Source organism: Crocodylus siamensis, chromosome 11 (assembly GCF_052110815.1).
Source record: "Crocodylus siamensis isolate JL-2025a chromosome 11, ASM5211081v1, whole genome shotgun sequence".
NCBI lineage: Eukaryota > Metazoa > Chordata > Crocodylia > Crocodylidae > Crocodylus > Crocodylus siamensis.
The window spans coordinates 22,066,284-22,094,220 of NC_143405.1; the positions used below are offsets into that span (position 1 = coordinate 22,066,284).

The following is a 27,937-nucleotide window of genomic DNA, read 5'->3' on the forward strand; positions in this document are numbered from 1 at the left end:
TGCACATAAAACTCTAGATAAGGCCTAACCAGTGCTACGTAGAGAGGCACAATCTTGTCCTGTGCGTCTACTGATACATCCCAAAAGCACATTTGCTTTTTGACCTGTGCATTAGTATTAGCAACTCAAAGCAAATGGTTTAGAACAGAGGTTGGGAACTTTTTAAGGCTGAGGGCTAGACTGACCCAGGTTGGGTAAGAGGTGGTGGAAGGGAAAGTGCTAGGACTCAGCTGCCACCACTACTGCTTTTCCCCACTGAAACACAGGGAGAGAAACTGCTGCCAAAGTCCTTGAACTCCATGTTTACAGGCCAGATCAAGTGCCTCGGGCTAGATCCAACCTGCAGGCCATAGGTGGCTGACCCCTGGTTTAGAAGGTCAGAGAGCTCATCAATACAGGAGGCACACATTTTATACATTCCTGAAAGTGTTAGTACATTATTACTTTTTACACAAGAAGGAAGGCTGTAGAAACCTGATAAAGAAAGGGATTCATAAAAAACTACAAATCTTTCCCATGGAATTCAGAGCTCACTGTTTGGTTTCTGACTTGTGGTTCCAATGAAATTATATAGTAATAAACTATAGAATACACAATGCACATGTGATTTCTTTCCCCTTCTGGAATTACTCACGTGTAAACTTTCAGAACAAAATCCTTTTCTTCTTTCAGTTCAGAGATGGACTGAAGTACATCCATGATGCTCAATACTGCACAGCCATAGGGGCGACGGTAATGGAGATGTGGGGGACCCTTTTTCGAATCATTTAGCAGCATGCGACCTTAAACAGATAACAGTAGTTAGAAAGTCAAGTTTAGCCATTCCCTCTACTATCTTTCTGTTGTCTTTGTGTGTGTGTCTATGCATACATTTATAAAATACAAACCACTGCGAACATGTTTCCATATATTTCCAACTCCCTCCTCTCATATTATATTATATATCATTTCATATAAAAGAACGTATATTAAATGTATTATGGTGCCAATGGTTGTCAGTTTTCTTTCCAACACACAAGGGAACATTTTGAAAAAGGAAACTATTTCAATTGAATACTTTTCAAATATTTGTGTCATTTTTTTAATGAACTAATAGTTTTCAACATCAGAATACACTATTATGATCTGGTCTGATTTCTTACATAACTCAAGCCACAGTATTTATTCCTGTAATTTTTTAAAAGATGTTTAACAAATTCAGGTTTAACTAAAGCATACCTTGTAGCAATATTTATAAGCCTGAGTTAGAGGGACCGTTTTTATACAAGTGTATGGCACTGGATTCAGAGAATGAAGAACTGATCCTTAAAATGCTCTTGCAAATTTAAGGATTTTTATTATTACTCAGAAAAACATAACAAATCTATGGCTTCATTTACATTGTATGAGCATTAAGAATAATATCTGTTGCTCACTAAAACTAAAAGTTGTGTCAAACACAATTTAACTGCACATATACTCCAACAAGCACTATTCATCCATGTTTCAGAAATAGTGGTTAGGCCTCAAAGTGACTGAACAACTCAAAACCTGGAAACATTGAAAAGTATTGTGCTGCCCACTATTACGTAAAATTCTTGTATCTGAAAGAACTCAGCAGATAGCCTATTATTCTGATTAACTGATTGTCCCAGTGAGAGTTGAGTTTAAAAAAAATCTGAAAAAAATCTTGCAATAAAATATTATATTCTGCATAAATACAAGAAATACTACTTTAGCAACTTCTTAAATAAAAGATCAAAACTAATAATGAACTATCTCCTAACTTCTTGATGCTGGTTAAATGCATCCCTACTATGAGATTTATTCCTCTGTCAATACTGTGTGTACAGACATTTGGGGAGGTTAGGGGGAGGTTAGATTGGGTTAAAAATGGCCTCCTGATCTAAGGTAAGTTGGGATGGGAGAGGCTAGAGGGTGGGCTTGCATGGGGGGGGGAAGTAGGGTCCATGGGTGAGAGGGTCAGGAAAGCAGGTGAGGTGTGCAAGAAGGAATGGTGGGGGAGCAAGCCGGGTCTGCAGGGAACCAAGCAGTGTCCATGGGTGGATCAGGAGGGCAGGCAGAGTCCGTGGGGGTTTGGTGGGTCTGGGAGGGTTTGGTGGGAACAGAGGGGGCTCACAAAGTCCATGGAGCTCTCTCTCCCCAGGACCTGGGGCTGTGTTTAGCCTCCCAACCCCCACAACCCCAGACAAACAACCTCCACAGGATAAACCAACCTCCACCATTGTGCCCACCCCTCCCCCTACCCCAACTTATTTCCTTGGCTCCTGACACTGGTGAATGCTGGTAAAATTGGCTCCAGAAGCAGCTTGCAGGATGGGGGGGAGGTGCTGGCTGATCTGCAGGGGCAGGCATTATCTGTTTGGTAGGACGGTGCGAAACTTTGGGTGGTGATTTGATTCAGAGGAGATTCGGCCTGATTCGGTGGCTGAATCTCCAAATCAGAATTGAATCAGCGGACCAATTAAAAGGTCCAAATCTATTCAAAGCTCTCCGAATCTTCAGAAAAGATTTGGAGAGCTTTGATGATTCAGGCAGTCCCCAGTGGCTGCAGCAGGGAGCTGCAGCCAACTCTGAGTTGATAAGTACTAGGGGTGGGGGCAAGGGGAGGAGGGGGGAAGGGGACCACGGGGGGACTCCTGCCAGCCCCCAGCCCCTGCCTGCTCCCACCTTTTTTTTCCCCCCAAGTGTGGGAGCTGGTGTGGGCAGGGCATCCATTGCTGGGCTGCAGGAGATGGGCCTGGTTGATTCGGAGATTCAGGATCAGATTTGGCCAAATAGATTTGGGACAGTGATTCCAATCACCAGATTGAATCACTGACCCCTGGATCATCTGAATTCGAATCCAAAGTGAATACTAGCTGCTTCGCACAGGCCTACTCTTTGGGGATGGGGGTAGAGGAGCCTGGATGCCAAAAATAGCCTGGTGCCAAGGGAAAAATGTGCAGCCCTGGAGGTGGGGCTGGCACCTGAGCTTTTCCAGCCCTGGGGCTGTGTTGGGAACTGTAGAGAAAGAGGACAGTTAGATCGTCTAAAAATGGCCAACCCAATCTAAGTTAGGTGTACCTGGATGGTATAGCTCACCCTTATCTTGACCTAACTAGTGTAAGGTCCACACCTGGGGGAACTAACTTAATCAGGTGGCCATTTTTAATGTTATCTAATATCCCCCTAACTTCCCTGAATGTTTGTACATAGCCTCTAAGTTGAAAAGCAGCAGTAAATTGCCTGTTGTTGGGTAAGCAGTGGAAAAAGAGGCATTTCCATTTATTCAGCAAATTATTTAGAAATTTGTACATGACTAGGTACACTGACATCTTCAGCAAATTGACTTTATTTCCATACCCTGTCTTCTATTCAAAGTTAAAAAGGCTGCATGAGAACCCTCATATCTTTTATTTCAAACAGAGTATTACCGAATTCTCCTGCTCGAGATCAAGAAAAATCTCATGGTTAATAATTTCTAAGTTGTATTAATATCCATTTCCATTACTATATTTGAATTTGTCTCAGCCAAAAATCAGGGTCCATGCCTAAGCTTCTTAACTGGTTAAACTCATCGTATTGTTAATTCAGTCCAAGCAATGTTTAAAAAGCAACATTTTAAATTCATTTTGAGGTAATATTTAAAAATGTACTTAATAAAGCATACCATACCTATTCGAACTACATGGGCAACTATGTACAAGTCTCTCTTCATGTCCTTGCTGCTGAGATCCTAACAGATTGGGAAAGACGTAGATGTTAAAAAAAAAAGTAACACTTTAAAAACAAAGTGAGTCTGTAAAACTCCTCCCACACCCAAACCAAAATCCACAAGCAATGATCAGCAATACATACCAATACTTTTCATCTTTAAATATGCTCCAAATAGGTGGAAGGCTATTATAATTTTCATTTACATATTATGAAAGAGAGAGGATCTCACTATGGACAACCGTTCATTTGCAGTGGCACTTGGTAGTGCTACCAAAATACAGTGCCATGGGGGCATATAGGTGTTCCAGCCCCCTGGTTGGACAGCCCTCCAGTCAGGAAGCAATATGGAACTGCTGCTTAGGTTCCTCCAAGGAAGCCTGTGAGCAAGCCCAATCACTGTCAGCCTGCCCTCTCCGGCAAGTTATCAGTAATCAGCAGCTCTCCTATATTCCCATGGAAGCTGTGGGAGCTCTTTCTACTGCCACTGCCTTAGAGAGGCTTTCCACACTGTTCCTGTGGCAGCAATCTACCCACTCTTCTGAGTATCAAGGCTTCTACTGCTGTCTCTCCCTCTCCCCTTGGAAGTTGCGGGGTAGGTGAAAAATAGAGCGCAGAGCACCATGACTTCTGCAGGACTACAAGTAATTAAACATTACAAGTGGCTCTACAAAATGAAGCACTAGTTCTGGTTTCAAACAGATACTTTTCTGTAGTGCTTGGGTCATGGAGTGCTACAGATGCATACTGGTATGCTCACATTTTGTAGTGCTACAAGGGCTTTTGCAGGGTTTCAAGTCTTACAGCTGTCCGTACCCTTTGTTTTGGGTAGGGAAGCGCTATAGGAGATTAAATCAAAGATCTACAGCACTCTACAATATAAAAAAAAAATGCACAACTCTGTGCAGACTCAGTAGTGTAACTGAGGGGAGGGCAACCAGAACACTAGCCATGGGCACTACTTTTGTTGGTATGGGGAGCATACAGAAATAGGTGCCACTGATGGCAACACTGCCGTTGGTACTGAGGCAGCTAGCACTGCCCCATGCCTTGCACCTGTCCCCACTACACCTCCGCATACACAGCATGTCCTAAAGAGCTTACAGTCTAAGTGAGCTTGCAACCTAAAACTTCACTCCCTCATTTCACTGGATGGAAAGCCAGGAGACATGTATCTAGCACTTTTCTAGACACTAGGTGCATCTACACAAGATGCATCTACACAAGATGCTTTACTGAGCAGTAGCATAGTTTACTGCACAGTAAGCATGTGTCTACAAGTGTACACACTTATTGCACAGTAAACCTTGCTAATCCTGAGTAAATTTGCTACCTGCACATGCAAGTAGCAATTTACCTGCAATAGTTACGGTGCAGTAGCGCTCATGTGGATGCCTGATTGGTCACCAGGGAGTGGGAGATTGCTCCCTGCCCCCAGGAGTTGCCTGCTGCCAAGGCAGGCTCCACCACGAGAGCCCAGGTGGAGACTATGTCTCCCTACCTTGGCAGCAGGGAACTCCAATCCCTCCACTTCAAGATTGCTATCGTGATCGGAGGGCTGGGGGCTGGAAGATCCTTAACTCCCAGTGCCAGCTCTGCAATCACAGGACCAGCATTGGGAGATCCTTATCTTCCAGCACCAGCTGTGTGACCACAGATTTCCCATTGGGAGATAAGGACCTCCAACTGCGGAGCCGGCGCTGGGAACTCCATGCTGGCAGGGGCTGGGGAGGTTTTCCCCCCCACTCAGCTCCATGATTGCAGAGCTGGGTGGGGAACAGGCTGGAGAGCCTGTTCTCTGCTTAGCTCCATGAGTGCAGTGGATAAAGTCTCAAGTTTAAGGTAAAAAGAAATAATAGTGACCCCCTCTCCCAGACACTCAGACCTTCTGATTATCTGTGTTCATTTTCCATAATCAAATATTTAAAATTCAGTTCTATCTTAAGTGAATAATGTATGCAAAGTGTCTCAAAAATGAATATTTACTTCAGTTTCAGGAGTACAGACATACTGATAAAACCACACCAAACTTTCATCCCTGTATGGGTTTGCTGATTTATTGTTCGTAACTATGAGTCGTCAATGATGGACTTTTGGACACAAACAAGAGTGTACCTTGCAAGTTATGCTCTTGCGTTCTAAGGAAACAAGAAGCATCTCTGGCAATCAATAAGTCTTTGTCTCCCTGACAACGGAGATGTGCATACTTTTTTGTGACACACCCTGTATATTCAACTTGGCTACTTTTCACCTCCAGAGCAGCATGACAGGGGAAAGCTTTTAAAATCTCTCTGGCCATGTCCACATGAGTGTAGACACTTGGTTCTCTGGGGACAATTAGCAGTGGGACACCCTGTTCTGCTGCTAGTTCTCCCCAGGGAATGACTGTGCCACGTGCCTTCTGGTGCATGGCAGGTTACCCTGGGTGGGGTCAGGGAGGCTGTGGTCAGCACTGGGCTGGCTCCAGAAGCCTTACCTGGGGTCCTGGGGGCCTCCTGGGGCTGCAGCAGTGGCAATCCTGCCACTTGGAGCCTGGACAGCAGCCAGAGTGTGACTCCAGTCAGCCAGGCTCTGGTTTTGAGCGGTGCAGGATGCCCCCATGTGTACTGGTCTGCTTCTTTTTCTTTGGATATCCAGGGGTCAAAAAAACCCCTACGCTGCTCCCTTACAGCATGGAGAACAGCTTAACATGCAGTACGTGGCACCACAGATGTGACTGCATTGCCACATACTGCACAGCTGTGCTTGTCTGGATGCAGCCTCTAGCTGCAGCCCAGAGAAGCAAAAGGAAAGTACAAAAGGGAGAGTGACTCTTTAAAATGGCACTGAGTAGCTGAAAAGAAGTGTCAACATTCATCTCTATTGAATTCAGTTTTTCAAAAACATTTCATTATTTTGACAAATCTTTTTGAAAAACAAGGACATGGAAAGATTTGTTACTGACTGTTCTTTAACTGCATCACTTCACACATGAATGTTAGATGTTACATACTTAACTTTAAACAAATCTTACTATTTTTGCTTGTTTCAAATAACCCTGTTCTAATGATGTTTTCATATGAATAATTGGTATACTTTTCCCCCTGGCTTATCCTTGAGGAAACACAGGATGATAAAGAAGCCAGTTGTAGGAAACAGAATATGCAACTCAAATTCTGTGTTCATGAATGCAAGAAATCAGTGACATTGCAAGGGTGTAAAAGACTGCAACTTGACTTTGTATACACAGTCTGACATTCACAATTTAAAACAGTATGTTTAAAGTGGACTACATAAATAGACTGTTTGATCATTAAAACCCTGGTCCAAGATTAAATTGTACAATTAATGTAATTTAGGGCCCTGCCACATGTTCAAATTACAGCTGGACAGAAATCAGCTATAAAGTTATTACCCATTTTCAAACACTAACTCTGTAGCTGATTGACTCTTTTTATAGCTGGGTGAACATTTTCATGGCATGATAATTACTTTGCACGTGTGGCCAGGCTAAATTTATTGCAGGTTGGACCAGTTAATTGTATAATATGTGTAACGTGTGGCAGGGGCCTTATTTTCAGTATGTGCACAAAGCTCAAAGAAAATTTTAACAACATTAATGATCCCAGAGCACTGTAACCAGAATAATGAAGCTGGAAATATAAAACCATCAACCCTCTATTTCCTTAATGTATTTCAACCTAAAATTTGTGTCTTGAGCTAAAGGGATCACCTATGCTTAAAATTTGTTTTAAAAGAAAAACAAAAACAAAATAGTAGTTCTTTAGCATAGCAGTTATTCCAAATGAGATTAAGCCATTGTCCTCATTCCTGTGAAATATGTACAGAAACCAACAGTGAATAAGATACCCTCAGGATCAGCCCTCAAGATACAAAAAAGAATTTTGTACTATGAGAGGCCTAAAGTATTTCTTCTTACATAAGCACCATTGCTTAACACCACTTTGGGATACTGTTTAACTATGTTATTGCACTCTAAGCAAGAATGATTTGAAAGGCAGGTTCCATGTATTGTACAGAGACTCACTGAAGTAGCATTATGACACTTCGTAATGTACAAAGCCATTTAGAAGCAGCTGTTGTTTCTCTCTTTCTGTCCTCCTAAAATAAATATCTTGTTATTTAGTATTTTATCTGATAGAATCTCCAAATCCTTCACAATCCATGTAAAAAAGAAGCACTGATCAACTTCTGCTATGCTAGGGATGGAGGACAGCAGACAGGTGAAAAATTAAGGTGACTACAGTATTCAGGAAGAAAGTCTATGGGGAAATCTCAGTCATGGAAAATGGTTAACTTTTACTGTCTCAAAAAGTTATGTGATCTATAATATCCATATTAATTAGTTTGTATCTTCCATAAACCACAAGATTTAGCATAGGTTGCTATATGAGGGTCAGATGAGAAGCTGCCAGCCCAGAGACTGATCCTTACTGTAATTTTAATAAAATAGCCGTGGATCTAATTTTTTACTCTTCTTTTCCTTTAATTAACTGAAAATCTCAATCCTAATGCTGGTGGCAACAAACAACCTTTTTGAATATGTAAATGGTATGGCAGTTAGATTTCTTTCTGTAACAATACCATTTTTCAACTACCACATTTTACAAAATATGAAAAACAAAAACTCCATTTCCTTAGTAGCAAATTTATGAATGAATATGCTCATTGGTTTTATAAGAATATCACATGGCACTTCTGTGCACAGAAACCAATCAATGTCCAGTCAAGAGAAGGAGGGAAAAATTCTACAACTGTGGAAATTGATTGTAAAATGGCAAAAGGTTAATTTAATACATTAAAAACAATCTTTATTGGAAAACAAAATATATATCCTAATCTTGCATGGCAGCTTTCTATCCCAACCAACTAGAGAAAGCAAACCCTAAACATCTGAAATTTATGCAGACAGCTTGGGCAGTATTCTAACATCCCTCGTGCACCTAAACGGCAATTTTCCAGCCATATAAGTGGACTTATTGGTACTTATGAACACTGCACAATTATATTATCCCTGCAGTGTGGATGCATAAACATGGATATTTATACTGAGCATGTACAGTAGGGTGTGCACTGACCACACAGGGAAGCAGGTAGAAATGGCCATTTACATGCACACAGGTAAACCAAATTCTACCCTCAGTAGCTATTATCTCTCCCCCACCCCAACACAGTTAGCTAGGATTTTTTCAGTTAAAATTTTACACACTAATAATGGGTGTGTGTGCTTAGCTGCATACCTGTCTGGACAGTGCATAGCTTTCTATACATGCTCGGTGTACACACAGATACTTAGGCACTCACACAGCCTCATTAAAAGAAGGGCAAAGTGTGTGTAGTTGCCAAAAGGGTAGGTATACAGCTGGTAACCTGTCACTTACAACTGCACTTCCTGTATTAGAACCATCATCTTGTCATACCTTTGAAAAGGAATAGTCTCATTTTTTACCTACTGCAAGCAGCCTCACATGCCAGGGTCTGACTATGCTCACTAGCTAAGTCCATGCCTCCTTACAGCTGTTGAGATCTGTGAAACATAGAAACATTTTAATTGTTTTCTTTTGTAAATGGACATCCTACTCTGCTCCTGCAAATCAGGGAAGAAGCTTCTTAGATTCCCTTTCATTACCTGCTATATAACCAGTGCAACATATGGCAGGATTTAGCCATAGGTCTTAAAAAAAACCTGAAACTGAGTGCTAAGAAGGGATTTTAATCTTTGGGCTATCATTAGCTCACATTCAGCCAATCAGTTTCTTCCCCCCCACCCAGTTCCTAGGATACTTATCCTGCCAACTTGATCTCATAATGGAATTCGAAATTATGCCCCAACGCCAGTATATGGGTTTCTTGTTCTTTGTCTGAGGTACTGCCTAACATTTAGGAAACAGAATACAAATTTAATCTAATTTAATGACGTCTTTCATCTTAAAATTTAAGAATATTAGGTAACTAGTAATATAATATTTAAAAAGCAGGCTTCCACATCTTCACTTGTCAAAAGTATCACCTCTTAAATACTTTCGTTGCTTTGTTATTGTCTGTTAAAGAAGGTATATAGTGAGATCTTTAACAAGCACAGAAACTCCGAAGTAGGTCACAGACACACACAATTATGCTCAGTCTTTCCATACAGTAATATGATTTTCAGAACATGTAGGGTTTCCTAACAAACCTTTGGATTCTCCATGACATAGCTGGCTATTTAGTCTAAATTATCAGTTAAAGTTTAACATGCCTTGTATTTAGGTTTTATATAATATCAACGCAAACTTTGACTGACCATTAATATCAGATGACACACTGAGCAAACACTGTATTAGTCTACATATGGAAGTTCTTTTATACTTTATACTTTGATTTTCTCAAGTCAGTTTTTAGAGTAGACCTTCTCAAGAGGTATCTGTCAAAATATTAGCAAAAACTTGGAGCTAAGGTGGGTTTACAGCAGGGGGCATACACTATTCCCTCTTCAGTGATATAAAAACATTAAAAAAAAAAAAGAATAAAGCCGCAGGAGTTTGGGAGTCATAGCCAGAGGGCACTGGGACTTAGCCTTAAACATGCTGCCAGGTTTGGGGTTGAATTTTTTTGCTAGGGGGCCATTACTGAGTAAAAATAATGCATGAACTACAGGCAACCCCCGCTTAACGGGGCTTCACTTAGCACTATTTCGCTATAATTCTCATTTTGCATTCATACCCGATTCCACTTAGTGCTCAGCGAGTTTTGTTATAACACTCATGCTCGCCATCTTGGTTCATCAAAAACGTTTGGTTTCACTTAAAGCTATTTCCACTTAACACTCAGTTTTTCAGGAACCAGTTAAGAATGCTAAGTGGGGGTTGCCTGTATCTGAAAGGAAATACTCAGGTTTCCACAAAAAAATTCTTATGGCTTTGAAAATACAAAGGGATGATCTTGAGCCAATAGCTTACTTTTGTTCAACATAAACAAATCAATCTGTGTAACCGTGTTCTTTCTATTGCCTCTACAGCATGTATAAGCTCAGCAGCTATTCCCCTCCCTATGCTGATATTTTCAAGTGATGCAAATAACCTAGAAAGACTTGCTACTTTAATGCATCACTGTAAACACGGGTAAAAAAAAAAGTTTGCTAAATGAAAAGCAACATATTTGGTATGACCATTACCTTACAGTAACTGATGTTCTTTGAGACAGAGGTACCTGTGAGGATCTCACTCTATTTGTCTGATAAACTATATTTTATATAGAAGATAGTAATGAGACCTGACTGCTACTACCTAAACAGTGATTTTAAATACTGCTCTACCAAATTTGGCATCTGTTATTGCAGTTGGGTGAAGGGCACAATGTTTAACAACAAAGACCAGCTGCTGGCCAGGTTCTGTGTACCTAGATCTCCGCTGCTGCAGCCCCAGGATATCCCCAGCATCCCGAGTAAAGCGGCTGAAGCCAGCCCATGTGCTAGCCCCATCTTCCCCTACCCCACCTAGGGTAACTTACCATGTAACAGAGAGGGTGTTCCCCAGGGACAACTAGCAGCAGGACAAATATATGCCACTATTATTTGTCCCTGGGGAAATGCACGTTCCTACTCATGGGGACATGCCTATTGTACGTAAAAGGGTTGGACGTATCAAGATAACATAACATGGCCCCTGGAACATCCAATGTGTGGAGTTTCTTATTTTCTAGAGAAGAATATATTTGGGAAAGAAAATGGGTATATTAACAGATAAGTTTAAAAGCAAATATCAAACAACTTCAGGAATACAATTACAATTTGACTGACGATAGAATGGTGATTAAAAAAATACCTTAACAGTAAAATGATATAAACAGCATGTAGCAGAAATGCCACCGTCTGTGTCTCTCCCCAGGAAACTGTCCCTGCCAGCTTGAGACACTGGGGTTGAATTCCTAAGGGAGGGGGGATTTTCCGCCCTGTCTATGTGACAAAAGCCTGGTGCCTAGGGTATAGTCCCTCTGGTCACCTGAGTGGGGGGAGGGAAAAGCCCCTGCTCATCCGCCCAGTTAACCAGTGATGCTTTTTAAATTCGTTGGCTAGTTGCCAACACTGCGGGCTTCTATTGGACTGGGCTGCTGCACATTCCCGACTCGGGGACAGTAGTACAGAATCGGTTGCGGAAGAACTCTGGACCCAGGGTAAACCTTAGCTCCACTGCCTCCTTAAAGGTCTTGTAGTCATCTGATTTCTCCACGGGCAGGTTATTCAGGACCATGGCCATGTCGCCTTCTACCAGAGCAGCCATGTGCATCATGAACTCTTCCTCTGGCACCTTCCACCGTCGGGCTTGTTTTTCGAAGATGCTGAGGAATATGTCAGCATTGTCTCTGACTCGGTAGCAAGAGAAAGCTGCAGCATTCAGTTTGGGGTGTCCCTCGGGCGCTCATGGAGGGCCTGCATCTCCCCCGTTGGGCTGCAGATGGAGTACTTCTAGTTCATGCTTGTGCTTGGACTCTGCCTCTTGGTGCTGGTGTTCCCTCTCTCTCTCCTGGCGCTCGGCCTCTTCACGCCAGGCTTCCAGCTCCATCTTATGCTTTTCTAGCTCATACCTGCACTTGCTCTCTTGCTCCCGCTTCTAGCCGCATCTGGTAACTCCAGCACTCCTCCCTTGGAGGGCTGAGGACTTGGCGTGCGGGGATGTGATTCTGGGGAAGGCTCAGGAGTTGGCATGCGTGAAGGGGGCCCTGTGGCCAAGTCATTGTCACACAGGAGTTTAATCAGCTCTTCCTTCTTTAGCCCTTTCTTCGCTTGATGGCCTCTCTCTTTCGTCAGGTTTCTTAGTTCGGGCACGGTCATTTGGACATACATGTCCGCCATCCTGGCTATTTAGACTGTCCAGTCGACTCAATACCGAATTGATAATTGTTTGCTCAAGTGTTTCCAGTGACTCTATTCTTTCTCCCAAATTATGCCTCTAATACAGCAGGGTATTCAGATCCCACCCTACCACCATGTGTGGCAGGCCAGTAGGGGGAGTTCCTGCATTGAGCCTCCCACCTCACTACTCCCATCCACCTTCCGGACTCCACATGTCTCTCCAGGGCGCCTAAGCCTGGGCAGACCCACTTTCAAGCCCCACCAGAGTCTGGGGGCTAACACGTGTTGCCACCACCCCGAGAAGGGACTGTCTCGGTCCTGTGTCCTTGGGGAAACACAGGCCTAATAGTCCTGTGAGTACTTGACCCAATACAAGAACTTGGGGCACCTCCCCAAGTTGGGGGCCAAAAAAGAAGTTAGTCTCCCTTAGTCCGCAGATGCAAGGGGCCTCCTAGGCATAATTAAACCCGCCCCTCAATAAGTCTCCTACACCAGTCACAAAGGAGAACTTTATTGCTCCTGACAGCATGAAGCAGAACAGGGTAAGAGGTAGAGCACTACCAAGGGATTACCACTGAGCAAAACAATCTGGCTGAGGTAGCCATTTGATATGCAAATGCATCACTGGAAGCTGACAAGCTCTCTAGAAACACTTACAAGTATCATTCAGAAGATGGTAGAGATCTGGCTCGGAGATTTCCAGAGAGAGAGCGTTTCAGATGGATCAGACTCTCTCTCTGTCCTGATGCTTGAGCCATGCTGGTAAAAATGGCTTCCTCCTCTTCTTGGACCAGGCCCTTATATAGCCTTTCTGACCTCAGCAGCCCAGTCCAATAGAAGCCAGCAGTGTTGGCAACTAGCCAATTAATTTAAAAAGCATCACTGAACTGGGCAGATGAGCAGGGGCTTTTCCCTCCCCCCACTCAGGTGACCAGAGGGACCACACCCTAGGCACCAGGCTTTTGTCACATAGACAGGGAGGAAAATCCCCCCTCCCTTAGGAATTCGACCCCAGTGTCTCAAGCTGGCAGGGACAGATTCCTGGGGAGAGACACAGACGGTGGCATTTCTGCTACACAGCATTTGGAGCTGTGCTAAAGGAGGGCTTCCATAACCTCTGTAAGGACAATTCTTAGGTCCCACTTTGAAGGGGGTTCCCTCTCAGGTGGGAAAGCATGTTCTAGATATTCTCGATATTTGAATACTACTGTATGCAGAAAAAAATTAGCACAGCTACACAGCCAGAGGTGTTTCTGAGATAATCAAAATCTGGACTCCAAAAGAATTTGGTATGGGGTCTTCCCCTGATGTTGACACAGTGCCCATAATTTAATTGCCCCCAGACATAGGGTTGACATGTGGGTACCCCTTTGATTATATAATTCACTGTAGATGTGTTGTATTTAAGAATCTAAACAGTGAAACTATAGAACATACTAGAATGCTCTGCAATTTTATTGTTCCTATTTCTAGAATATTTTGTGTAAAGAGTCACATGACCTCTTCAGAGCAAATCTTTTATCTGCAGACATTACCTCCAAAGGCACACCAGTAAATATTTATCACTTCGGTGTCAAAAAGCATTTACATCGGGACGGTTATTTGTACGCTCGTTTGACACCTAGTAGAAGGATACGCTAATCATAATGAGTCTTGTAATAGTCATGTATGCATAAACTCAAACACTGCCTTGCAATCTGAAGCAATTTCTTATTGCAGTTGCTGAATTCATTTTGATACTGGTAGCATTAGATGAAAACCAGATGGCAATATTAAATGAAGGGAAAGAAATATATATTTAGAAGATATGCTTTTTACTAATTTGAGCTAGTTAATGCTTCATGAACTCTATTGTCTGAAACAGGCTGAAGGATGATTTTTCATAATTAAGCAAGAGGTACTTCTCTAAATAAGCAAAGGAAATAGTTCAAGACTGTGGAAACTGCCTGATAGGACCTCTTAACAATATCTAGTTACAGTATAGGTAGACAAGAATACCTTGTTTCCTTATATGTGCTGTCACTACATCAAGACATTTCATGAAGGCTGTCATGTTATGATAACACTGAATGGTAGAAAAGAGTACTGGTAATGACTGGATATTACTGTGAACTGCAAGAACTTGTTATGTATTGGATGACATAATTGATACAGGAGTCATGAAATGTCTTCAGTTTAAAGGGCAAGGGTGACTGAGGCCAGCTTTATGATCTTGCAGATATATTTGTCCAGCCTTCTCAGGTCTTGCACAGGACAATGTCATATTTTTTTCTTCCAGGACAAGGAAATGTCAGGAGTAGAAACCTTGTCTTCTATACTCCAAAAGTTACAACTCCTGTGGCTTCTCACTGAATTAGAGAAGACACTTCTTTCTTTAGCTGTTTTCCACAAGAAGAGATAATATCCTTGGTAACCCACACATATTAGTAGTCTCTGATATTACAACATGACTTAATCTGCCTTTGCTACCTCTAAGCAGTCATGGCTGCCCACTCAAAAATAAGTCATGTTCTTAAAGACGCTGTTTATAACATCAAAGGGAAGATCACACTGGGATAAAGAAATCATCTTTTCCAAACAAGGCCCAATAATTTGAAATATATAACTGAAATTATAGAGATAATAGGTCCTTCTTCCAAATAGTTTTAATTTCTTTGCACCCTGGTTTCCTGGGGTGCTCTTAAATTGCTTGGCTTTTACACTCCATAAACTACCAACAGATTTGGTACTGAATAGGTATTACATTTTTCAAACACCTCTTGTGGCAATTCATATTTATTTTCAGATCTCTGGCCATAGTAGTGCAGCTGGTGTCAGCCACAGGCTCTTGGCTGCTTCTAAGGTAAACTCATTAACAGAGTTCCGTCAGAAGCAGAAAAATGTAGAATATCAAAACTTGTAAGCGTATTGTTCAATTATTGCAGTTACTATTGTAAGAATATCAGCAATGCAGGACAGCAATAAATGAAATGCTGTAAAGTAAAACGTAGCTGTTACAGGGGGCTTAGAAGACTAAAAGTATTCTTGAGAGACTCGTGTTGTTCTGAGGATTCCAGCATTCATTCATCTGTCCTGTACCAGGTTGGTCATCTGGAAGCACCCTTAGAGTGGAATCCAAATGGACAGAGTCAAAAAACTATTTCTGTACATAGTGTATAATGAATGTAATGAGAACATTTGAAAGATCAGAGCTATAAACAAGAACCTAGTGTCCCTCTACTCTCAAAAAAATCAATGTATAAGATAATTTCTATCTATCTGTCTTTGTAGTCCATTAAAAAGAAGTAGAAATATAGTAATTTTTCATTTTTCCTCAAAAATTGTTTGTTTTTAGCATGTCTGTGCCCACAGTCATACAATCTGCAAGAGAGGGCTTTGTCCACAGTAAGACAGGGAAGGAGAATAAAAGTATGCACATACTGTGAAAAGGGAACACATCCGATCTATCTTCTCTGGATTCCTGGGGCCTCCATTCTTGTTTAATCGCACCATAAACCTTTCACTGAAACACAGAGGATACAAAGAAAAACATGAGTTTCAACAACCTTAAACATAAAATAGCAGGAAAATACGTTGAAAAATATGTTATGTGTTATGCATTGTCATTTTTGACCTTCTAAAAGCACAAGAACTTATCAATAACACATTGCACTGAGCAGCTATGTGTAATTATTGTCAAAGGTTTTGTTTTACAGGAAGTACCTTTCCATGAAAAGCCACAGGGGTAATATAGCTTTATGTAGATGATTATGCTAAAATATCAGACTCATATTAAAGATATTTATCAAATACATGAAGCTTCGTGAAAATGCAGGACTTGAACAAGTGTCACAATGGGGACTGAAAAGCACTGTGGCAGGGCTCTTCAAAGATTAGAATGCAAGCAGTGCTGCCAGTTATTCATTTATGTGCGACTTTTCCAAAATTCTGTGGCACACCTGTGTGCCGTGGCATACCGGTTGGGAAATGATCACACACACACACGCACTTGTATTATGTACATATAGTTATGTTAAATAGTTATGTTAGTCCAGGGGCAGAGCTATACTGCTACACAGCGCATCCACAGAATGACCTTCACAGAAGGTTAGCTGCAAAATAAGCTAACTTACATCAGGGGTAACTGATGAATAAAAAGTCACAGACCAAGAATTGGCAGCACCACCAGGATGTGGTGGGGACAGTAAATAGCGATGCCTTCCCTCCTGAAAAGCCACATATATCGTATCCTTTGACAGTGCTGTGACATGGTGAGTGAGAATAGGTTGCCATTATAATGAACCTGTCCAGCCCAGCCACAAGTCTACAAGTCCTCAGCAGAGGAGCAGGCAGAAGATGTTAGAATTTCAACAGCTGCAAAGGTGAATGAAGGCTGCAGCAAAACAAGATTTTCAATTGTCTTGGCCTCCTTGCTATAAGATCAAGATCCTGTTAGTCTATCAAGAACCATATGGAAACTGATATGCAGCAGCTTCTCCATGATAAATGAAATCATGCACAAGTGTCTTCCATAAAAACTGATTTTTTCAGCACATTTTTCAAGTCCTTTGATGACCACCTACTGACAACAGCAGCAGGATTATGATTGCTTGAAGCACCTAAGCTGTGTGTAAACGAAATGAGAGGCATGTGTGCATGACATTTTCAAGTGGACTAAATGCTTTTGCACTGCTTTAATGATGTTGGTGTTTGCACGACTCGGCGGCATATTGTGTGTTAATTTCAGCTGCTGTAGGAAATTTCCCCCCACCCACTGGCAGTCCAGGGACTGCTCCGCCCACCAGCAACTCCCCTCCCCTCCCCGCCAGAGAGGAAGGTAAGTGAGCGGGTGTGTGCACAACACAGGCTTTAATCAGTCCTAAATTGAAGCGGTATTTTTTAAAACCCACTGCTTCAATTTAAGGCCCCCGTTCCATCTACACACACCCTTACTCATGAACTGGCATGAAGGTGGCAATTACAAGAATGTCATCTAGCGCTCAGATGAAGCAGGAATGAGATTTAATAGTGATAGCTGCAACTGAGCAGCCCTCTTCAGAGTCCACTCTTCTCACCCCACATGGGGAGGGTGCTAGAAAAGGTGTTCTAAACATAGTCTGCCTAATTTTCTTCCTAACTGGATAACCACATCCAGTGGGATCACCTTTACTGTGACTGAAAGCCACACAATGAATTTTGGGACCTAGAACATCAAGACCTTCATGGACAATCCTAACACTGAATGCCCAAACTGCCACATCACAAGCATGGCTCAAGAATTCAGATGACACAATACTGATACTGCTACACTAAGTGAGACCCAGTAAGTAGGAAATGGGCAGCTCAGAGAACAATGTAGAGGGCTATGCCCTCTTCTGGAAGGGTAAACAGGAAAGAGAACACCAACTTCTTGGACATGGTTTTGCCAAAAGAATGCACTCATAAACCAACTCAATGACTTCCCTATTGGAATTATTGAGCACCTCATTACTGTCTTAAACTGGCAGGGAGTCAATAAGCCACTGTTATCAGCATATATGCCCTGACTCTTGAGGCCATGGATGAAACCAAGGTGAATTCTACACCAACCTAGACCAAGTCCATTGTGATGTTCTGGAGGGAGACAGACTTTTTCTGTTTGGCAATTTCAGTGCCAGAATCAGAAGGGACTCTCATCTCTGGAACAGAACTATCAGCAAGAAAGGAGCAAGGAAGGTCAACTCTAATGGCATCCTCCTCTTGACCAAGTGCACAGAATGTGGACTCACCATCACCAACACCTTGTTCCTCCAGAAAAGCAGGCAACACCCATGATCTAAGCACACATCATTGTTCATGCCCAGGATTGCCAAGATGTACACATCACCCAAGCTACGCTAGGAGCTAACGACTACTGGACTGATCACTGACTCATCTGCTTGGTTATGCCACTCAAACTGGCTCCCAAATGATGGATGAAGCAGAAGCACTGCCGAAAAAAGATCAGTGTAGAAGGACTCAAAGACTCAATCTAGTGAGACCTCTTCCACCAGTGCTTCAATGAAAAACTGGTGAATTCTAATCAACAAATGAGAGAATGTCAACAGTGTTTGGGTTGCCTTCAAGTTCACTGTCATCAACACCTGCAAAGAGACACCTGGATTTACTATAAAGAAACATCACGATTGGTTTGATGAGAATGATTGGGATTAAAGAGCTGATCAGTTGCAAGGGAAAAGCCTTTTGTGCTTGGCAGGAAAACATCAACTCCAAGAAAAAGAAACTGAATCATCAACAAACCAAAGCAAAGGTCTAAAGGAGGACCCACAATATGAAGAACAGCTAGTGGGATGACAAGGTGAGGAAGATTCAACATCTTGCTGACATCCATGATATGCATGTTTTTTTTTCAGTGCAACCAAAGTCATCTGTGTGCCAAGCACTCAGGGTCCCAATCCCCTTGAGACCTAAGGATAGAGGAGACCTGATCAAGGAAAGGGGAGCCATCAGTGCATATTGGAATAAGCATTCTGAAAATATTCTCAGTCAAGATTCTGTTGTTGACAAGAGTGCTCTCAACTCCATTTTGCAACAGCCAGTCAGACTATCTTGGAATCCCTCCCTTGATGAGGTGAGGAAAGCAATCAAGCAGATGAAGAATGACAAGGCATCCAGAGCTGATGGAATACCTGCTGATATTTTCAAACAGGGGGAACAGGAGCTCACATCACAGCTCTGTGCCATCATCTTAAGGATCTCCAATGATGAGGAAATAATAGATGACCTCAAGGATGTCATGACCATGACAATCTCCAGGAAGAGAGATACGTCTGACTGTGGAAATGAGAGGGATCCCCTTGCTGTCCACTACAGGAAGGATAATTGCAAGAACGCTCCTGAATCATTTCCTTCCATTTGCTGAAATATCAGCCCAGAATATCAGTGTGGGCTTAGGGCATCAAAAGTCAGAACTGACATCATCTTCACTGTTCACCAGCTGCAGAAATAGTGCCAGGAACAACATAAACCTCTGTATATGGCCTTCTTTAATCTCATGAAAGCCTCTGACTGTCAACCAAGAAGCTCTGTGGAGGATCTTTCTGAAGTACGGATGCCCACTGAAATTCATCACCATTCTTTGCTTGCTCCATGATGGTATGCAATCAGTGGTTCTCAGTAATGGATCTATCACAGATCCTATTGAGGTCAAGACAGGAGTTAAGCAAATAAGCAGAGGTGTGTCATTGTCCCAACACTCTTCTCAAGATTTCTTACTGTGATGCTAAATCTGACTACCGGCAAGCTTCTAGTTGGAGTAGAGCTAAACTACCAAATGGATAGTAGACTATTTAATCTCAGTTGACTCTGAGCCAAAGCCAAGGCCACCCTGACCTCTATCATCAAGTGCCAGTACGCTGATGGTATTATAGTAAGTGTTGACTCAGAAGCAGATCTTCAGGAAATTGTCAACATTTTTACTGAGGCATACAAGAAAAAGGGGTTGATACTTAACATTCAGAAGACTAATGTCCTGCATCAACAAGCTCTTAATGAACAGCTCTGGTAATTCAGATTCAGCTCTGGTAAGTGAGATTCCGGGGAGTGTTGAGTACTTCCTTCACCTCAGATGACCTCTCTTCCAGAAGGCTGACATCAACGAAAAATCCAACATTGCCTCAAATGTGCAAGTGCAGCCTTCGGATGCCTGAGGAAACACGTGCTTGAAGATCACATCAAATCAAAAATGAAGCGTATGGTTTATCAAGCAGTTGTGATCCTCACATTCCTGAAAGGAGCTGAGATGTGGACAAGATGCACTACAACATACACTATAAGTCACTGGATAAGTACCATCAATGCTGCCTGTGGAAGATCCTTCAAATCCAGTGGGAAGACAGATGCACCAATCATAGAACAATAGAATCACAGAAAGTTAGGGTTGGAAGGGATCTCAGGGGGTCACCTAGTCCAACCCCCTGCTCAAGACAAGACCATTCCCAACTAGATCATCGCAGCTGAAGCTTTGTCTAGACAGGTCTTAAAAACTGCCAAGGATGGAGATTTCACCACTTTTCTGGTTAACCTGCGTTTTACTACCCTCCTGACAAAGGGGTGAAGGATGCAAGCCTGACTGGGGACACAGCCAAGTCTGCAGGAGGGGGACTGCCCCATCCAGGCAAAACTCAGGCTGTGGTCTAGGGCCAGGGGGTGTTAACACCTCTTCCCCCATTCAAAATTATTGTTGGCTGCAACTGTACACTACAAATCCCAGAGGCACCTAGAAGCAGGAAGAGGAAGTGATAAGTAACTATGCAGAGTTCTGCTGCTCTGGTTTTGGACTACAAACCCCAGAGACTTTGGGGCAGCAGGAAAAGGAAGTGCACACACAGCCAGAGAGCTGTGTTCTAGTGCCCCCCAGCTTCTGGCCTGAGCCACTGCAGGCATGTGGCTTCATTTCTGTTTCAATTTAATTTAGACTTACCTGAAAAGACTGAACTGATTCAACCTCAGGCTTTTTAACTGTCTGTACCAAGGCAAACTGACATGCTGCATCCAGATGAGCGCGGCCATGCAGTATATGGCATCACAGACATGCCTGCAGCGTCACATACTGCACACTCAGTTGTTCTTCATGCTGCAAGGCAGCAGCACAGAGGATTGGGTTTCTTCTACCCTGGATAGCCAGGGATCAAAAAAAATCCACGGAAAAATACAAGTGGTAGGTAGCAGTGTGTGCTGCCCAAAGCCAGAGCCCAGCTAGCTGGAGCCACATTCTGCTGCTTGCCAGGATCCGCGCAGCAGGATCACCGTTGCTGCAGCCCCAGGAGGTCTCCAGGACCCCAGGTAAGGCCCAGTGCTGGCTCCAGCCTCCCTTACCCCACCCAAAGTAACTTGCTGTGTACCAAACTAGGCATTCCCCAGGGACACCTAGCAGCAGCACAAAGTGTGCTGCTGCTGGTTGTCCCCAGGGAACCAGATGTCCATGCAAGTCTGGACGGAGCCACAGAGGCTTCCTGGTATGTTCCATTCTCTGCTCCCCTGTCTTAGTGGGTTGTGTCAGTCTGCCTCAAGGTCCTGACAGAGTATATGTTGAAAGGAGTTTAAGCCACTGTGTTCCTGATCTGAGTGGCCTGTTTGCCACCAGGATCTCAGATACTGGGTTTGCTGGTAGAAATAAGAATTGAGACAGTTGCAATTCATGATTTACACGCCTGCTCCTCAAACTGAGGCATAATTAATACTTGAGGCCTAGTAATTTTCTATGGATCAATAGAAAACACTGGAAATTTTCTATTGAAAAGTACTTTTTTTTTTTAAGTTTCAATTCTCTTTGGTATTGGAAGCATTCATAGTTTAGTTTTCATGGGGAATAAAAGTGCCCCCATAATTTGTTACACAAACATAATTGTCATGTATTTGAAGATTAGGACAACTACCTGCAGCAATGCAAGGTTAATTCTGGGTCTGTTTGGATTTATTGTTCTTTTATTTTAGAATGCAAGTTTCCTTTATGGAACCTGGCTGTCCGTTATGAAACATTTTCGAGATGTGAATTGAATTGTAATAAGAAAAATGAAAAAAAAATGCCGCCTTGAAGAATTAAAATAAATGGGTTACTTAAGATCAAAGTCAGTGCAGAGATGACCTAATTATAGTTTAAGTCTTTCTGAAAAGCATTTTAATAGCATGGGAAAAGTCTCCTCTGTATAGTTGCTGCAAGTCAGGAAAAGTCATGTTCTTTAAGAAAAGAAATAGGAAAAAAATGTTAGCCTCTCTCATAAAGCATGCTTCTCATCTGAAAAGTGATCATGAAACTATGTTTTCTTCTGTAAACTAATCTGCTCCTCCTGTTTATACAGTCTATTTGCTGGCATCATGGCAACATCTAACAGACAGAAATGTCGTGTTTTACATGTTTGACCTCCATCTTGGGCACTTACTGAAGATACCAATCACACTTTAACATTAAGTGCTTTATACAATGTGCTTGAATTTACAATGTGATCAAAACCTAACAGATGTGCAGCTCCTCTGCATGTGGGCTCTGTGCCTCCACACAGTGATAGAGGCCAAGCTGTAGGGGGCACTGTCACCTGCATTATATGTTGGCCAGGGCTCTGGAAGCCCCTGGCTGGCATGGTTGGGAGTGGTCTGGGGGCTTCTCTGTCCCAAGAGCCCATGCCAGTGGACATCAGGGACCCTTACCCTTGGAGGGGCACCCAGCCAATCCCCCCTCCCCGGGCCTGCCCAGATCACTGCCTCAATCACTTGTTCAGGGGGTTCACTCTCTCCCTCCCTTCCATGGCTGCACAGGGAGGAGACTCCCTGCCTCTTCCCTGTGGCAGACCAGGATCATGACAAGTACGGTAACCCTTGTGGTTTGCATCACTTACAGAGGTTGTAGAAGCCCTAAAATATTTTGAGTTACAATTTGAATGGAAACCTTGTCTATCCTGGCTTTTTAGTGCGGAATCCTGAACCCATTGTTGGGATTACCAGTAGAATGCCAACGGATTTAAAGAAATGTATTGGCTTGACTTCTATCCTTTGACTTGTATCAAGTCTTCTGTTTTAGGAAAGATGTTAAAAAGGTTGCAGCAAAAAACTATGATGGTATATGGAATGTTTCCATTCCTTTGACTCAAGTTAGTTGGGCTTCAAGCTTGTAATACAAGACCAAAACTACACAGAATGTCCAGTTGTCCTATTTGGAGTTTGGTTTCCTGTTTGTTTTCTGGAGCTAGAATTACTGAGATTATTTTTTTGTTAGTGCCTGTTGTTTTCCACATACTTTGCAGCTGCTGAAAAAGATAGTCTTTGCTTTGGGAAGTTCATTGTCTAAGGAGAGATAAGTAAACAGAGTTAAGGACTCAAATCCACAAGTAAGTATTTTTAAAATAAAAAGATTTTTTACTGAGAATCTGCTCGTTTTCTTCAAAATTGTCTTTGGAAATTTTGCTTTATTATGAAATAAAAATAGTAAGCAGAACACAAGTGGAATCTGTACCTTTAAAATAATTTGTTCTGGATTTTTTCCTAGGGAAGTGCCATCACCAATTATTGACTGGTTAATCATTTTTTGTACCAAAATTATTGATCAGCTAGGAAGATCACAATTTATTTTGGCTACATGTTCCTGTGTAAGTCTTACTTGGCAGTTCAACTGTTGTAAATAAGTAATTGGGCCATAGGTTTCTTTTTTTTTCTTCCAACATAAAAGTAGACTTTTAGAAATTAATTGCTTTAAAATTATAGCAAGAATGAAATATCAATTAATAGACATTTATATTGCTGGATGCAGTGCATAATTACTGCTCTGTGCTCTCTGTCCAAGTTAAAGATGTATTTATTTTCTTCTACATTTTGACATACCAGCAGAAGAACAGTGCCCAGTAAAAATCTGTTCTTAAATGGTCAGATAGCAATTTTCTAAATAAATATAGAATTTAAACTCCTCATATATATAATTTCCTATAAATCTAAGCTTCATATTTACATATTACATATACCACAGACTTTATTTCAGTGAATTTTCTTAATTTTTAAGGGTTTTTTTTTTTTTTTTTGATCAATAGCAATTATCTGAAGTTTTACAGACAGGAAGAGACAGAGCTGGCTATAGACACATCTTTCCTTCCCTATCCCTGTGAGGATGATGATAAAACCTACGGTAATGTTACTTACTGAATTAAGTTCTCTCCATACTATGAATTCTGCTTTAAGAGATCTTATGGAGACATCTGCCAAGAAGGGTACTATAAGTAAGACTTTTCAGAGAAGAGTTTGCAGGGTTTAGCATTTAGAATAAAACTGAGAGTCCATTGTTTATTTTGCACATTTATTAAGGAAGCAGCTCTTCCCTATAGGAGGGACTAGTCAGGGTCTAGGTTTTATACGTAGCTTGGGTAGCCCAGTTAAGCATAATTTTTAAAGGTAGGTGAAATGCTGGTATAGTCAAGGAGAATGGTATGAATTTAATACCATAAAACCCTACTTGAACTACGGTAGCTTGATATTTCCTGAACTGTGGTTACTTGATACTCCCCTATGTGCCCTTTATGATCCTGAAAGGCATTTTTACAAGGAAATAAAATGATCTAGATATCACCCCAAACTAGGGGTACACCAATAGAGATTTTGGGGGCTGATACTGATACCAATTTTTAAGGAGGCATATCAGCCAATACCAATCTGATTTCCGATACAGCTGCATGAAGGTAGTAAGTCTATTGTGGTGGAAGGGGATGGGGGAGAAAAGGAGTGAGGAGGCGGCAGATCAAGGCCCCTGTGGTGAGGCAGGGGCTGTCCAGCTGGGGCAGAGCAGGGTGTGGGACGGAGCTACAGCTCATCTAGGGGGGGCGGGCAGGGTGGGAGGAGGGTGGCTCCTTCCACTGCATGCACCCCAGGAGGGCATGGTCGGGGGGCATGTGCCCTGGATCTGTGGGGGGGCTGCAGCAGCGGGCTGGGGCTGTGCTGGGCTCTTCCTGGCATGTGGGGGCTGTGCTCAAGGCTGCAAGGGCATGCTTGGGGTTGTGCTCCTGGCATGTGGGGGCTGTGCTTGGGGTGAGCAGTGGCAGTGCTGGGAGCAGGGTTATGGGAGGGGACTGCAGCCACCCCAGATTTCGCTGTAGGCCCCCCGCCCGCCCCTTCCCAATACCTCTGTTGCTCACCCGAGCACAGCTCCTGCATGCCGGGAAGAGCCTGGCACAGCCCCGACCCCAGCCCACAGCTGCAGCTCCCACTATGCAGATCTGGGGGCACATGCACCCCCATGGCCTCCCAGGGTGCGTGCAGTGGTGGAAGCCACTCCCCCATCCCATGCCCCCTGAATGAGCCGTAGCTCTGTCCTGTGCTCTGCCCAGTGGAGCAATGTGCCCCAGCTCCTGCTCCACTCCCTCCCTCACAGCGAGGGGCACTGGTCTGCCCCCTCCACCACAACAGACTTACCAGCCCAATTTCCAATACAATCAATTTCCTTTATATCAGTGCCGATCTGATATCGGACTGATGTATCGGTGCACCTCTAATCAAATCTTCTACATTACGTTATGAAAAAGCATCAGCCTGAAGAGGGCATCTTAGAAAAAAAACTCTTTACTTAGAAAAAAACTTCTTTAATGTTGCTTACTGATTTATCAGCTATATATTTTATGGAAATAGCTAGCAGGTTACTGTGTTCATCTAATGACAGACTTCATATTCAAATAAGAAAACAATACTTAAATTTATAGTTTTGCAACTGAAAAATACAGTCTATGCGCTGAATCCAGATTTTGTTCCAAATTACTGCAACAGGAATCTTAATAAAACAACCTTTCAATCTGGTCTTGACTCCGGACATTACTCAGAAATTCGAAAATGCCTTTTTTCACTCTAAACTACATATATCAGGGTGGGCAATTATTTCGGGCAGAAGGCTGCTTACTGAGTTTTGGTAAGCCATCGAGGGCTGCATGACAGGCAGCCCAGGGCAGATTAGTATTAATTTTCTAAATTTTTTAGGGGCCCCATGGGCCAGATAGAATGGCCTGGGAGGCCACATCTGGCCCCTGGGCTGCATTTTGCCCACCCCTCACATATATAGAAGGGTACTAGTAAGATGAGTCCTCACCATTAGGATTCCACTATTTAATATACCTCTTCAGCTATCCCACCCTTCCCTCCCTCATCTTTTGTTGTCATGCCCCACTGTAATACATGTAATAAAGGCCTTTATTGTGCAACTGGATCTGCAGAGACAAATCCCTGAACTAGTGTGGAACTGATTTTAAAAGGGGTTTTCTACCCAGTTCCAGTTATAAGATTTTGGAGTGCAAATTCTCAGAGGCACGAATCTGTCATTGTACGTCTGTTGTGCATGCTATATGCATCTATTACTCTAAGGCTCTGAAAATATTTAAAAATAAATTTTCACAACATTATGAGGCAAGTGCTCTTTATCAAACTTACCCTCTATTTTTCTAGTCCACTCATTGACTGTCACCTATGAAAGTGTATGCCTCTCTGAACAAGTTAGTGTATATGTGGCACTGCAAACATGTTTGCATCACCACATACCGCACAGTCCAGTGTTCTTCATGGTGCAAGGGTGTGCTCCTATCCAGGGGTCGGAAAAAACCCATGGAAAAAAACCCAAAAAAACAGAGCAGCGCGCTGCTGAAAGCCATAGTTGGGTAACCCAGAGCTGTGCTGCAGCTGCCAGCCAGGCTCCACATGACAGAATCACCACAGATGTGGCTTTGGGAGGCCCCCCAGGACCCCAGGTAAGGCTTCTGGGGTCAGCACAGTGCTGGCCCCAGCCTCTCCTAACTCACCAGGTGCAACTTGCTGTATGCCAAAGCATGCATAGCATGGGTGTTCCCCAGGGACAAGCAGCTGCGGCAGAAGGTGCGCCATTGCTAGTTGTCCCTGGGGAACCAAACATCCACACACATCTGGATGTGCCCTAAGGTGCCACTCTGCCCTGTCTTCCCTTTGACTTCAGACTAACATGTTTAACTACATCTGTCTATTCCACTCATAGTAAATGGAAATTTATGCCTTGGCAGCTCTGTGAGTAACTAGAGGGGTATACAGGTAAAATATAATTATAAGAAAAACTCTAAAAAAGAAAAAAACCTGAGAAGAAAGAATAATGGCTCACTTTTCATCTTTAATAGCTGAGTTCATGTTCCTAAATTTGACTGACTGACTTGCTACTTCAAGCAATTTAAAAAACAGACTGAAACAAACAGGATGATACAACTTCAGAAAAGAGCCTGAGAAATAAAATGCCCATCAGTTTCTGAACCTTGTATTTTACTAGATATGCCAATCCCTTGAATAGATATCAGGCAGAGCCCAGGCTGCCATGGGCAGGATGCCCGCTTTCACTTCATCCATTGAACTACTTCTTATCTCAATGGGAGCCAACACTAAGCCATTAGTTACAGAGAAGATAGAAACTGTGATTAAAGCAGGTTCATTTGGGAGCAACAAGATCTAAGGGGAAGGCCTCTAACAATTGAACTCACTGTAATGCTTCTGGTTAATCCTGCAGCTTTTCCTGCTTGCCTTGTTCTAGACAAGAAAGTGACTAAGGCCCCCTCTACACATTAGATTTCCCTCTACACATTACATGTATGCCACAATTAACATATTAATCACAGCAAAAATGGGCAGGGTGCTACATGTGCACCTAATTTAAGGGGCCATAAAATAGGAAATGAGCCATAAAAGTATTCCACATATAATGTAGAACATTTTTATGGCTGGTCTGTTTAGCACAGGGGCAGGCAATTATTTCAGCTGAAGGGCCACTTAATGAGTTTTGGGGACCTGTTGAGGGCCACATCCATCTCTTTCCATTTTGTCTCTCTCTTTTCTTCTCTTGTCTCTGTCCTCTTCTCCTCTCTCTTTCTCTTCTCTTCTCCCTCTCTTTCTCTCTGGCTATTTTCACCAGAAGCCCCAAAG

At 42.7% G+C, this 27,937-nt stretch overlaps 1 protein-coding gene across 10 annotated transcripts in view; it reads right to left on the bottom strand.

Moving 5' to 3' along the window:
• DOCK3 (dedicator of cytokinesis 3) overlaps positions 1 to 27,937 on the bottom strand; it is a 632,225-nt gene that overhangs the window by 201,408 nt on the left and 402,880 nt on the right. For all 10 annotated transcript variants that reach the window (XM_090021446.1, XM_090021452.1, XM_090021451.1 and 7 more), the window contains exons 10-12: positions 15,947 to 16,028; positions 3,658 to 3,718; positions 635 to 782 (exon numbers count right to left, since the gene is read on the bottom strand). In XM_090021446.1, coding sequence (XP_089877572.1) covers positions 635 to 782; positions 3,658 to 3,718; positions 15,947 to 16,028 — 291 coding nt within the window. The remainder of the gene's footprint in view (positions 1 to 634; positions 783 to 3,657; positions 3,719 to 15,946; positions 16,029 to 27,937) is intronic.